Here is a 14,857-nt window from a genome sequence, read left to right as displayed (position 1 = left end):
TGAGCAGTGTGGAATCAGTCCTGTTTGGGATAAACTACCAGAGCCCAGTCTTGCTCAGAACAGAAGTTTCAGGATTGGTTATTGCTGGGCTTTCCAGGGTTAACTTCTGTATAAACAGCATCCATGTAAACTTGAGTGCCTCCTAGATTCTGCTCTTGTACCTATGATGTTTTTAGAACAGGTTGTACTTAGTCCAGAGACTGGCATTCTTTCAAAATAACTTGCCAAGTCTCTTCATTTAAGGTTACATGTGCTATTTAGAGTTTTGAGGGAATTTTAATGCTGTAAGGAATATCTGCATTTTAACATTTCAAAGCTTTTGAATTTAAATTTGAGTATTTAAAGAATACAAGATTTTGGAAAATATTTAAATTTCATCCAAAATTAAACAAAAAAAATTTAAACAAATGTTGTAATAGTTTAAAGATGGTACTTGTCCCAGGTCAGGAGGAAACAATGGCAGGTGGGAAATGAGTCACATAGCTACACTCATTGCCAGCAAACTCCTCTCCTATCCCTCCAACCTGCATCATCCAAGCCAGTACAGAAACAGAAAGCCACCTGGCAGGATTCTCTTCAGTAGCTTTCTACTGCCACTATCTGGAAGATTAGGGAAAATTTCTTTTTTTAGTGATTGGACCCCAAGATTCATGACTTTTCATCTTTACCTTCCTTTGATGTTCCCTTTCCTTACAGTGTCTACTGTACAAATAATCAGACATAAAAATGGAAGTATTTGATTATATTGAGAATCTTGGGGAACAAGCTGATTTATAGATCTCTCTGGATATGTATCACTCTGATATCTCACCTTTACTTTCTATTCTGTAATAGTAGAAGGAAAAGCTATTTTCTTCAGTCCTATAGACTCGCACTTTGTCTGCAGGTTGAAACTTAAACTGTTCTTCAGCAATACCTGAAACCTAGTTCACCAGAGTTAAACATAACCTCTGTCTACAGAAGTTCTGAGTCAATTGGACTGGAATCAGCCTCTGACCTAGCAATGACTGGAGTCAAATAGAGCAGGATAGAGACAGGAGAGTCAGGACAGAAACACAAGTTTAATTCATCACAAAATGAGGAAAGTAAGCAGAAGTCCATCTCCTCCCCTCCCCGCCAAGAGGATAGGCTTATCTTGCTGGGAGAAAGGCAGAATTCATAAAAATAAAATCACAAGTGGGCTGGACCATGGCATGATCATTTTGGGGTCTTGGTTGCTGTTCCCATGGCAGATTCATACATAGCATTCTGGATCCTGTGGAAATGGTCTTCAAGTTGAATGTCTCCCAGCCAGCACAGTACAGAACCAGCACAAACAGAAGTGCAGTACCTGGTTTGGTTCATTTGGCAATTACAAGGAGCAAGGATTGTGAGCATGTCAAGAGAGGTGATAGACAGCTTTAGGCTGCAGCACATTGGCTCCCAGGTTCCTGGGAAATAGGGAGCATGACATCCCTTAGTGAACACCTGGTGCTGATCAGAGCAATGCACTTTGCTGGGCAGTGAGATCAGCAAGAGTGCAGAGGATTGTTGTTACTCTTAAGCTCAGGACACAGACTGCTTGCTGGGCCTTAGCTCTGGGAAATCTCTAAAATATTTTGACACCTGGTTACTTTTTATCTGGTTGATAGTTATTTTGGTAAGGGATATTGTAAAAAAGCTTACAGCTTTGAGATAGTAATTTAGGGTTGTGGTATCTCAAGAGTAGGAGATAGAAAAGGGATGAGGAAATGTTGAAAGGAATTTTCCTCTGGAGATGCTTAGGAAAGGAGAAGTAGTCTTAAGGTGGAAAAAGGTGGAAACAGTTGATCTGAGTTTGCCTCACAATTCTAGTGACACAATTTCAGCCTACTTCCTTCTTGCCTAAAATGCCTAAGCAGCGCTTGTATTTTTAGTTGGGGCAGTGGAAAGAACCTAGCATGACTCAAATAAACCTCACTGGGACTCAGGTGAGTTCTTGCCTTAGGTATTTAGAACTGTTGGTGGACTATATGAACAGCTTATTCTCAAGCCTTCACTTCATTTTATATACTATGAGGAGGATCCAATCAGGAAAACTCAAATATCAATACTTATACAAGATGTGTTATTGTTCCAACTCTGTGTGTGTGTGTGTGTGTGTGTGTGTGTGTGTGTGTATTTTGAAGGTTTTCAAAGCTCTTTACAAATAGCTCATTTGATACACATCATAATCTTAGGAGATAGGTGCTGTTATTCCCTCTTTACAAATGAAAAAAACTTAACAGATGTAGAGTGACTTGCCTAGTACCACACAGCTAATAAATATTTGCAGGTAGGATGGAAACTCCTGAATCCAGATGTGTTACTCTATTTGTTGTTCCATCTAGCTGCCTAGATATCTAGCTGGATCATTCTCCTGGCAGAAGCGTAAGTGTGCCCCTAGAGACCCTGTAGCTGCTGTCCCTGGGGTTCTTTGAAGAATTCCTGCTTCTTCTGGGCAAACAACAGAGTGAGGATTCATGGAATACAAGGATAATGTAGAATCCTTTATGTAGATTTATACGGTTGAATTCTGAACAACAAAAATTCTTACTTTTAAACAGTGATTGTTGCCAAAATGAGGTAAGTCCCCTCTACACGCAGTGTGGAACATTTGTCCAGGCTGGGATTCAGATAAAACCTTGTTTTTGGCTCTGCTTGCCTCATACTTGGTGGTAAATAGCCAGGAACACTTAGCAGAACCGTAAAGGACAAGTATTTGTGGTAGAACTAAGGCTCCTCATTCATTCTGTGCACATAAGGCAGGAATAGAAGACTGGGACTTGTTCATGACTTTCCACTCCTTTAGAACTTATGCTTTTATTTGAATATGTAATATTGTACAATTTTAAAAAAGAAAAATTGAGTTCCAAATTTTCTCTCTATCTTTATTATCTATCCCCTCCCTGAAATAGTAAGCAATTTGATGTAGATTACATATGTTTAATTATGTAAAACAGTCACTTGAACCCTTGCTATATGGTAATTCAAAATGGTGGCAAGTACTCTTACTGGTAGAAAGTAGGGGATCTAATCTGAAAATTGTTGGACATATTTTAGGCCATCTCTTACTTGGCTAGAATGGTGGCAGGCTTAGGAAATATACCTGAATGGCAAAAATATTATTCTCTCCTTTCCCCTCTCACAAAAAAGGAATTTATGGAGGGTTGTTTTCTCCATTTGTGTGTGTGTGTGTGTGTGTGTGTGTGTGTGTGTGTGTGTGTGTGTGTGTGTGTGAAGAATCTTTGGAAGTGGGGAAACAGAGCTGAAAAGAAGAGCTCTTTGTATCTCTTAATTATGTATTGTTGGAATTTTGACCCAAGAAAGTAACTCTCTTTTAAAATTTACATTACTAATATGATTTTAACTGTCTCTTGTAAACTTGTTTCTCTTCTATTTGGGGGGGTACACTCAAGGATTTTAGATTGGAGAAGGGCTAATATCTGTATGTAATTGTAAATAGATGATAAAAAATATTTCTTCCTTATAACATTTTAGTCTGTGAATTGGATTAGTACTGTGATTATCTCTTAGAATTCTATCTTGCATATGGTGAATACCTATGAATTTTGAGTTGGAAAATACATTTAGAGAGAATCTAGGCCAGATTCTTTCTTATATAACAGGCAGAACTGAAGGCAGAAGTTTGGCCCTGTTCATCTCAGCACCATGCTATTCCTGCCTCTGGCCTAAGTGTTGGGTCGAGTGGTCAAGAGCTCACAAACGCTGCCTCCTTGTTTGATCCTTGGCAGTCCATAGAGGCCAGAATGGCAGTGTCCTCATTTTACAGAGGGGCTCAGAGAATTTGTGGCCTGATTAATCTGCGGCCACTCGGGGTTAGGGGTGAACAAAGGGCTCCCCTTACTGCACCCCACTGCCTCCAGGTGTCTCTGCTCATTTGTAGAGCTTAGAAAGGTGGTGCATCAAGATTTCTGTTGGAAATAAGAGAGGAGGGTCACTGAGTGACATTCGTTTTCTTAGGACATAGTTCTGGGACTTTGAAGGGTTCATTTAACATTGTAGCTTAGACTTAAAACTGTGGCAAGATAAAACCGCTGATCCGAACATGTCTAGCTGCCATTGCCTTGTAAAGGAGTGGGCTCCATCTTCTGTAGGGATGGGCACAAGAACAGCTTGTATTTAAGGCTTTTCACTTTGTTTGAATGAATGAATGATTTCATATTGGTCATTCCAGGGCTTAGCATAATGCTTTTATACATGGGTGATAGAAGTCTATTGATTTAAAAAATTGAGCTTAGAAGTGGAACAGAATTGGCACCAAGTTAGACCCAGGACTGTACACTCCTGTTCTAGATTTGACTCTAATTTAAACATTATCTGACATGGATTTGTCCCTCATGTAGTTTTTCCTTTCTGTTTTTGTGTTATAATAGTTTCTCTCTGTAATTGGAAAGTATTCATTACTCAATGGAAATTCTCTGAGTTCCTTGTGAAATATTAAAATAATGATATGGATATGTAAGAATAAACTAATTTTTACAGATATCTAATAGCAATTAATAAGATAGCACATAGCATTTCCTCAAGCATGCTGCAGTTTATAATTGGAAAAACCCATGCAAAGAAACCATTTATCAATATATTCAGAAATCCTTTAAAATATTCTGAAAATTAAATACTTATTATAGAGACTTTGAAATCTCTTTATTTTAAAAAACATTAAACATAGACAGCAGATTTTTAATCTGGTAGTTCTCTATTTGTGTTTGGGACCTTTTAATTCAAAATTAATTCTCAAAAGTACTTTTGCTTATTTTATACTTGAAAAATTTCCAAATTGTTATCAACCTTTTTCATTTTTTAGTGACCAGGGGGACTGATATGTCCGTTAAAAAATTGTAATCGATATATATTGTTCTCATGTTACTTAAATTTCCAGAAATTGGCTATTTCTCTTTATATTTTTTTAAAAAGAAGAAAAATCATTGTTCACCAGAACTAATAAAAAAGGGTGTAAAGTTTGCAGAGTTCCATACCCTCCCCCTTTATCTATTCTTTGGAGCCACACTTAGTCATTAAAATTCATAGAGTATGCATGCCTTTGTAAAATATATATAAACAAATTTATTTCAATTCAGTATGCAAAGGGAGAAGAAGTGGCATCCTGTCAAGCTTCTTAAATTGTAGGTCACAACCCCATATGAGATAATGTAGCTGAATGTGGGGTTTTTAAAAATTTGGCAACAGTAAAAGTTATTAAATATTCTACCAGAATTTAATTCTTTATGTAAAAACAAACAAGCATATCCATCTCATTAGTATGCAAATTTGTTTTCATCTTTAATAAATGTGCCAAAGAATTGTGTTAAAATAATATATTTTGTGATTTGTTGTTAGTAAATGTTTTGATTTCTATACTTATATACATGAGGATGGGTAAAAAGGAATTGCAAGTAGAAAAGGTTTTAAGATGCCCCACTGTCACCTTACTCCCAGAAGACCAAGTCACTTAATCTCTTCATGTGCCAGAAAACTATGAAAGTTATAATCCATGGATGAGTTTTTAAGCTGCATTGGTGGAGGGTGGCTTCATACAGGGGAGTTCCTCAAACTAATGAAATCTTAGTTCTGGGCCAAAACAGTAAAAGGGCATTCACTAGAAATAACTCAGTCCATAATTGAACTTTAAATTTATTTTACTTGTGTCCTTTTAGGAGGGTGAGACTTCCGGAAAACGGAAAGCAGAGGATGATGATAAAGCTAATAAAAAACACAAGAAGTATGTGATTAGTGATGAAGAAGAGGAAGATGATGACTGAATTTCATAAAATAGAAATGCATTTTCTATGGATTGTACAGTTATTTTATAACAGATGTAACATGATGAAGTTATTTTGATTAAAATGAATTGATATGCTTTTTGTGTAATTTTAGTGTGAATAAAATTTGTTAAAGCAAATTCTCTGACTTAATAAATGAACATGTAGTCATTTCATTTGACTGCTAGGGCTGCCTACACAGAAATTTAACATGGTCTTTTTGCCTATTAATCAAAAACATTTTCATTTAAGGCCTGATGGATCAGTTGCCATTGTTCTTAGAATGCCTTACTTGAAAATGACCTTTATCTTTTCAAATGTTCTTTCAGTAATTTTTCTGGTTCTCTCCTTGGCTCTTATCACGTTTTGCTCTTGACCATAGTTGTGTATGTGTTCTGCTATTGAATTGTCCCTACTCCCAATGAATTTATGGTATTTTTCACCCTTGTGTCCCTGGTAAGTTAGAACTATGCTTTTGAATGTCATACTTATTTTGTTGAATTTAACTGAAAAATGGAATGGATCATAATTTAATGAGTTGTTATTAGAAGAATTCAGATAGATAGAGGCTAGATGACAAGTGGGGATATGAAAAGATGCAATCCCTGCTCTTAACGAGCTCACAATCTAATGGGGGAAATAAGTAAACAAATACATAAAAATAAGCAATATTGTGGGAAAATAGGAAATAATTGAGAGGGAAAGATTTCCTATGGAAAATAGTATTTTAATTAATTGGGCCTTAAAGGAATTCATAGAAGCCAGCAGATGGAGATGAGAAAGAACAGCATTCCAGGTACAGAGGATATAGCCAGAGAATATCCAGAGTTGAATGAGGGAGTGTCTGGCTCAGAGTATGTATCAGGAAGTAAGATGTAAGAAGGTAGGAAAGATAGGAGAAGAGAAAGGGAAAGAGTGAGGGGTATATGAGAGGCTCAGTTTGATGGTTGAGGACATTGGATTAGAGTGGGAAGCAACTTGAATCAGGCAGATGGCTCAACAGCAGGGGTTGGAAAATCCTTTTCACCTTTAAGATTCTAGTTTTAGCCATTTTATCCAAAGTATTTTGGGATCTCGATCTCAACAGTCACTGGGGCACTATAAGAAGTGATTTGAGAAGTCAGACTTTTTTTTTTTTAATAGTTTTTTTCAAAATATATCAAAGATAGTTTTCAACATTCAGGCTTGTAAAAACTTTCCAAATTTTTTTTCCCTCCCTTCCACTATCCACTCCCCATAGCAGCAAGTAATCCGATATATGTTAAACATGTACATTTCTTTTATACATATTTCCACAATTATGCTGCACAAGAAAAATTGTATCAAAAAGGGAGAAAAAAGACAAATGAAAGCAAACAAGAAAAAAGGTGAAAATGCTATGTTGTAAACCACATTCAGTTCTCACAGTCCTCTCTTGGGGTATAGATGGTTCTCATCATCACAAGATCATTGGAACTGGCCTCAATCATCTCATTGTTGAACCATGTCAATCAGAATTGATCATTGTATAGTAGTCTTGTTTCCATGTATAATCTCCTGGTTCTGCTCATTTCATTTAGCATCAGTTCATGTGGATTTCTTCAGGCCTCTCTGAAATCATCCTGCTGGTCATTTTTTTAAAAATTAATTTTATAATTATATATATATATATGACAGTACATATGCATGGGTAATTTTTTTTTTTTTTTACATTATCCCTTGTATTCACTTTTCCAAATTTTCCCCTCCCTCCCTCTACCCCCTCCCCTAGATGACAGGCAATCCCATAGATTTTACATGTGTTGCAGTATAACCTAGATACAATATATGTGTGTAAAACCAAATTTCTTGTTGCACGGTAAGAATTGGATTCCGAAGATATAAGTAACCTGGGTAGGAAGACGATAGAGCAAACATTTTATACTCAATTCTTAGTGTTCCTTCTCTGGGTGTAGCTGTTTCTGTCCATCATTGATCAACTGGAAGTGAATTGGATCTTCTTTATGTTGAAGATATCCACTTCCATCAGAATACATCTTCATACAATATCGTTGTTGAAGTGTACAGTGATCTGGTTCTGCTCATTTCACTCAGCTGATCAGTTCATGTAAGCCTCTCTGTATTCATCCTGCTGGTCATTTCTTACAGAACAATAATATTCCATAACATTCATACACTATAATTTATTCAGCCAATTCTCCAATTGATGGGCATCCATTCAACTTCCCGTTTCTTGCCACTACAAAAAAGGCTGCCACAAACATTTTTGCACATGTGGGTCCCTTTCCCTCCTTTAATATTTGTTTGGGATATAATAAGCCCAGTAGTAGCACTGCTGGATCAAAGGGTATGCACAGTTTGATAACTTTTTGAGCATAGTTCCAAATTGCTCTCCAGAATGGCTAAATCTATTCACAATTCCAACAATGTATCAGTGTCCCAGTTTTCCCACATCCCCTTCAACATTCATCATTATCTTTTCCTGTCATCTTAGCCAGTTTGAGAAGTATGTAGTGGTATCTGAGTTATCTTAATTTGCATTTCTCTAATCTAGTGATTTAAAGCATTTTTTCATAGACTAGAAAATATTTTAATTTCTTCATTTGAAAATTGTATGTTCATATCCTTTGACTATCAATCAGAGAATAGCTTGTATTTTTTATAAATTTGTGTAAATTTTCTATATATTTTAGAAATGACACATTTATTAACCCTTGGATATAAAAATTTTTCCCCAGTTTTCTACATCCCTTCTAATCTTGTCTGCACTGATTTTGCTTGTACAGAAACTTTAATATAATCAAAATTAACCATTTTGTATTCCATAATGATCTCTAGCTCTTCTTTGGCTATAAATTCCTTCCTTCCTCCACAGATCTGAGAAATAGACTATCCTATATTTTAATTTGCTTATAGATCACCCTGTATGTCTAAATCATGGCCCCATTTTGACTTTTATCTTGGTATAGGGTGTTATATGTTGGTCAATGCCTAGTTTCTGCCATACTAGTTTCCAATTTTCCCAGCAGTTTTTGTCAAATGGTGAGTTCTTATCCCAAAAGCTGGGATCTTTGGGTTTGTCAAACACTAGACTACTATAGTCATTAATTGTTTTGTCCTGAGAAACTAACATATTCCACTGATCAACTAGACTATTTCTTAGCCAATAACAAATGGTTCTGATGACCGCTGCTTTATAATACAGTTTTAGGTCTGGTACAGTTAGGCTATCTTCATTTGCATTTTTTATCAATAATTCTGTTAAAATTCTTGATCTTTTGTTTTTCCAGATGAACTTTATTATTTTTTCTAGCTCTGTGATTTCTTGGTAGATTGAAATGACTTTGAATAAGTAGATTAATTTGGGTAGAACTGTCATTTTTTATAATAGCTCAGCCTACCCATGAGCAATTGATATTCTTCCAGTTTGTTTATATGTTTAAAAAGTGTTTTGTAATTGTGTTCATATCGTTCCTGACTTTGCCTAGGCAGGTAGACTCCCAACTATTTAACATTATGTACAGTTATTTTAAATGGAATTTCTCTTTTTATCTCTTGCTGTCAGACCTTCTTAAAGATAAAGTTGAGTGTGGGTCAAATTTTAAAGCTCTTGGATTATGAAAAATTATTGTGAGCGGTGAGCTTTGAAAGTAGATATAGTTTCAAATTTAAATGTCTTAATTGTGGTCTTATGTTGAATCTAAAATTGTTTCCTGTTTTATACTAGGGTGTGCTCATGCTCATTTTGAATAAGGATAATTAATTGGCAGTATAGAAATATTTGGTGTATAAAATTAACCAAACAGGCAGCTAATTCATTTAAAGTCAAGCCTCTGGGAAAAGCCAAGATGGCAGATCTCAAAGCCATGACCTAAAGCTCCTTAGACTTATTTTCCAGGCCTGGTCAGTATGGGGACAGACAAGGATAGGGAGGAGTGCTAATCAGGAAAGGCTGGGCCACACACACGGGGCAAGGCCGGATACCTGGCCCACAGAGAAGGCCTGGCTACGTAACAGGCCCCTCAGCAGCCCCTCAGTAACCGCAGATTCAGAATAGACTGAGCTTCGGGCTGGGGGCATGTCACAAGGTAGGAAGGGTGACCAAAGCACCTGAAGCAGAAGAAAAGGTAGTTTTGTATCACTTTGACCGGAATCCCGGGAAAGAGGGAGCAAGAGGTGGTGGTGAGGGGCGCTTAAAGAGCCAAAAGCACTTTTATAAATGAAGTGAGAATTCTGGGGGTGGAGCCAAGTTAGTGAAGGAGGGGAAGGGGGAGGGGAGAGAGAGCAGCTTCCAGACCCAGAGCAGAAGGTAAAGTGACAGCCTGGGAAACCAGGATGGGGCCTGCAGAGAGCAGGCAGGGCTACCCCTGACGTTAGCAAGACACCCAACACAAGGGGGCACTGTGCTCAGAGCTGCACAGGAAGCTTGGGACAGTGGCCCCTGCACCTGGAGAGCAGAGCTTGACCTTAAAAGTTACAAAATAGGGGAAAAGAAAGACAATGAGCAAGAGAAAACCCTAACCATAGAAAGCAGCTAGGGTGACAGGGGAAGTCTCCAAAAGTGATATGAATTGGTATCAAACTCAAAGGGGCTTCTTGGAAGTGCTCATAAAGGATTTTATTTTTTATTTATTTTTTAATTTAATTTTTATTTTATTTTATTATTATAACTTTTTTTTTGGACAGTACATATGCATGGGTAATTTTTTACAACATTATCCCTTGCACTTACTTCTGTTCAGATTTTTTCCCTTCCTCCCCCAACCCCCTCCCCCAGATGGCAGGCAGTCTTATACATGTTAAATATATTACAGTATATTCTAAGTACAATATATGTGTGTAGAACAGAATTTCTTGTTGCACAGGAAGAATTGGATTCAGAAGGTAAAAATAACAGTTTACACTCATTTCCCAGAGTTCCTTTTCTGGATGTAGCTGATTCTGTCCATCATTAATCAATTGGAATTGGATTAGCTCTTCTCTATGTTGAAGAAATCCACTTCCATCAGCATACATCCTCGTACAGTATCATTGTTGAAGTGTATAATGATCTTCTGGTTCTGCTCGTTTCACTCAGCATCAGTTGATGTAAGTCTCTCCAAGCCTCTCTGTATTCCTCCTGTTGGTCATTTCTTACAGAGCAATAATATTCCATAACATTCATATACCATAGTTTACCCAACCATTCTCCAATTGATGGACATCCATTCATCTTCCAGCTTCTAGCCACTATGAAAAGAGCTGCCACAAACATTCTGGCACATACAGGTCCCTTTCCCTTCTTTAGTAGTTCCTTGGGGTATAAGCCCAGTAGTAGTATGGCTGGGTCAAAGGGTATGCACATTTTGATAACTTTTTGGACATAATTCCAGATTGCTCTCCAGAATGGTTGGATTCTTTCACAACTCCACCAACAATGCATCAGTGTCCCAGTTTTCCCACAGCCCCTCCAACATTCATCGTTATTTGTTCCTGTCATCTTAGCCAATCTGACAGGTGTGTAATGATACCTCAGAGTTGTTTTAATTTGCATTTCTCTGATCAATAGTGATTTGGAACACTCATATGAGTGGAAATAGTTTTAATTTCATCATCTGAAAATTGTCTGTTCATATCCTTTGACCATTTATCAATTGGAGAATGGCTTGATTTCTTATAACTGTAAAAATGTTTTCCCAGTTTGTTACTTCCCTTATAATCTTGTTTGCATTAGTTTTGTTTGTGCAGAAACTTTTTAATTTGATGTAATCAAAATGTTCTATTTTGTGATCAATAATGGTCTCTAGTTCTCCCTTGGACACAAACTCCTTCCTCTTCCACAAGTCTGAGAGGTAAAACATCCTATGTTCCTCCAATTTATTTATGAATTTCGTTCTTTATGCCTAAATCTTGGACCCATTTTGATCTTACCTTAGTATGTGGTGTTAAATGTGGGTCCATGCCTAGTTTCTGCCATACTAATTTCAGTTTTCCCAGCAGTTTTTGTCAAATAATAAATTCTTATCCCCAAATTTGGGATCTTTGGGTTTGTCAAACACTAGATTGCTATTTTTATTCACTATCTTGCCCTGTGAACCTAACCTATGCCACTGATCAACTAGTCTATTTCTTAGCCAATACAAAATGGTTTTGGTGACTGTTGCTTTATAATATAGTTCTAGATTAGGTACAGCTAGACCACCTTCACTTAATTTTTTTTTCATTACTTCCCTTGAAATTCTCGACCTTTTGTTGTTCCATATGAATTCTGTTGTTATTTTTTCTAGGTTATTTAAATAGTTTCTTGGAAGTCTGATTGGTATAGCACTAAATAAATAGACTAGTTTAGGGAGTATTATATTATATTCGCTCAGCCTATCCAAGAGCACTGAATGTCTTTCCAATTATTTAAATCTGACTTTATTTTTGTGGCAAGTGTTTTATAATTTTGCTCATATAATTCCTGATTTTTCTTTGGTAGATATATTCCCAAATATTTTATACTGTCGACAGTTACTTTGATGGAATTTCTCTTTGTATTTCTTGCTGTTGGATTGTGTTGGTAATGTATAAAAATCCTGAGGATTTATGTGGATTTATTTTGTATTCTGAAACTTTGCTAAAATTCTGAACTATTTCTAATAGCTTTTTAGCAGAGTCTTTGGGGTTCTCTAAGTATACCATCATGTCATCTGCAAAAAGTGATAATTTGATTTCCTTATTTCCTACTCTAATTCCTTGAATCTCTTTCTCGGCTCTTATTGCCGAGGCTAGCGTTTCTAGTACTATATTGAATAGTAATGATGATAGTGGGCAACCTTGTTTCACTCCTGATCTTACAGGGAAAGGTTCTAGTTTATCGCCATTACATATGATGTTTACTGAAGGTTTTAAATATATGCTCCTTATTATTTTAAGGAATAGTCCATTTATTCCTATACGCTCAAGTGTTTTTAGTAGGAATAGGTGTTGGATTTATCAGATGCTTTTTCTTCATCTATTGAGATGATCATATGGTTTTTGTTAATTTGGTTATTGATATAGTTGATTATGCTAATAGTTTTCCTAATATTGAACCAGCCCTGCATTCCTGGTATAAATCTCACTTGGTCATAGTGTATTATCCTGGGGATGATTTTCTGAAGTCTATTTGCTAATATCTTATTTAAGATTTTAGCATCAATATTCATTAAGGAAATTGGTCTATAGTTTTCTTTCTCAATTTTCGATCTACCTGGTTTAGGTATCAGTATCATGTCTGTGTCATAGAAGGAATTTGGTAGGACTCCTTCAATCCCTATTTTTTCAAATAGTTTACATAGCATTGGAGTTAGTTGTTCTTTAAATGTCTGGTAGAATTCACATGTAAATCCATCTGGTCCTGGGGACTTTTTCTTAGGAAGTTGGTTAATAGCTTGGACTATTTCTTTTTCTGAGATGGGACTATTTAGACTACTTACTTCTTCCTCTGTTAATCTGGGCAAGCTATATTTTTGAAGGTATTCTTCCATTTCATTTAAGTTATCGAATTTATCGGCATAAAGTTGAGCAAAGTAGCTCCTAACTATTGTTCTAATTTCCTCTTCATTAGTGGTGAGTTCACCCTTTTCATTTTCAAAACTAACAATTTGCTTTTTCTCTTTCCTTTTTTTAATCAGGTTTACTAAAGGTTTGTCTATTTTGTTGCTTTTTTCATAGAACCAACTCTTAGTTTTATTAATTAATTCAATAGTTTTTTTACTTTCAATTTTGTTAATCTCACCTTTTATTTTTTGAATTTCAAGTTTTGTGTTTGTCTGGGGGTTTTTAATTTGTTCCTTTTCTAGCAATTTTAGTTGTAAGCCCAATTCGTTGGCCCTCTCTTTCTCTATTTTATGCAAGTAGGCCTGTAGATATATAAAACTTCCCCTTATTACTGCTTTGGCTGTATCCCACACATTTTGGTATGATGTCTCATTATTGTCATTTTCTTGGGTGAAGTTATTAATTATGTCTATGATTTGCTGTTTTACCCAATCATTCTTTAGTATAAGATTATTTAGTTTCCAATTATTTTTTGGTCTATTTTCCCCTGGCTTTTTATTAAATGTAATTTTCATTGCATTATGGTCTGAAAAGGATGCATTTACTATTTCTGCCTTACTGCATTTGATTTTGAGGTTTTTATGCCCTAGTATATGATCAATTTTTGTATAGGTTCCATGAACTGCTGAGAAGAAAGTATATTCCTTTCTGTCTCCATTTAGCTTTCGCCAAAGATCTATCATATCAAACTTTTCTAGTATTCTATTTACCTCTTTGACTTCTTTCTTATTTATTTTGTGGTTTGATTTATCTAATTCTGAGAGTGCAAGGTTGAGATCTCCCACTATTATAGTTTTGTTATCTATTTCTCCTTGCAGCTCTCTTAATTTCTCTTTTAAAAATTTAGATGCTGCACCACTTGGTGCATATGTGTTTAATATTGATACTGCTTCATTATTGATGCTGCCCTTTAGCAGGATATAATGCCCTTCCTTATCTCTTTTAATTAGATCAATTTTTGTTTTTGCTTGATCTGAGATGAGGATGGCTACTCCTGCTTTTTTGGTTTTGCCTGAAGCATAGTAGATTCTGCTCCACCCTTTTACTTTTAGTTTGAATGTCTCACCCTGTTTCAGGTGTGTTTCCTGTAAACAACATATAGTAGGATTCTGACTTTTAATCCAGTCTGCTAACTGCTTTCTCTTTATGAGGCAGTTTGCCCCATTCACATTTATGGTTAGAAGGACTAATTCTATATTGCTTGCCATCCTATTAACCCCTGCTTATGCTTTTCCCCTTTCCTTCCCTCTTACCTCCCTACCCAGTATTAAACTGGTGAACACCACTTGCTTTTCACAGCCCTCCCTTTTTAGGATCCCTCTCCCACCTTAAAGATCCTTCCCTTATTTTACCCCTTTTCCTGGAAATTTTTGTATTCCCTTCCCCTTAGCTTACTCCTTCCCTTTCACTTTTCAATGAAGTAGAAGAAGTTTCACCATAAATCGAATATGTCTATTGATACACACTATGTTCATCTCCCTCCTTTCTTTCTCTCAGATATAATAAGTTACCTTTGGCTCTTCATGAGATGTAGT

At 36.2% G+C, this 14,857-nt stretch overlaps 1 protein-coding gene across 3 annotated transcripts in view; it reads left to right on the top strand.

Moving 5' to 3' along the window:
• LEO1 (LEO1 homolog, Paf1/RNA polymerase II complex component) overlaps nt 1-5,920 on the top strand; it is a 95,983-nt gene extending 90,063 nt beyond the window's left edge. For all 3 annotated transcript variants that reach the window (XM_074294525.1, XM_074294526.1, XM_074294524.1), the window contains one exon: nt 5,676-5,920. In XM_074294525.1, the coding sequence (XP_074150626.1) occupies nt 5,676-5,780 (105 nt within the window). In that variant the 3' untranslated portion in view covers nt 5,781-5,920. The remainder of the gene's footprint in view (nt 1-5,675) is intronic.
• Nucleotides 5,921-14,857: the final 8,937 nt, after the last annotated feature.

The sequence above is a fragment of the Sminthopsis crassicaudata genome, chromosome 2 (assembly GCF_048593235.1).
Source record: "Sminthopsis crassicaudata isolate SCR6 chromosome 2, ASM4859323v1, whole genome shotgun sequence".
NCBI lineage: Eukaryota > Metazoa > Chordata > Mammalia > Dasyuromorphia > Dasyuridae > Sminthopsis > Sminthopsis crassicaudata.
The sequence above is the reverse complement of the archived record's forward strand: the minus strand, read 5'-3'. Positions and strand labels throughout refer to the sequence as shown.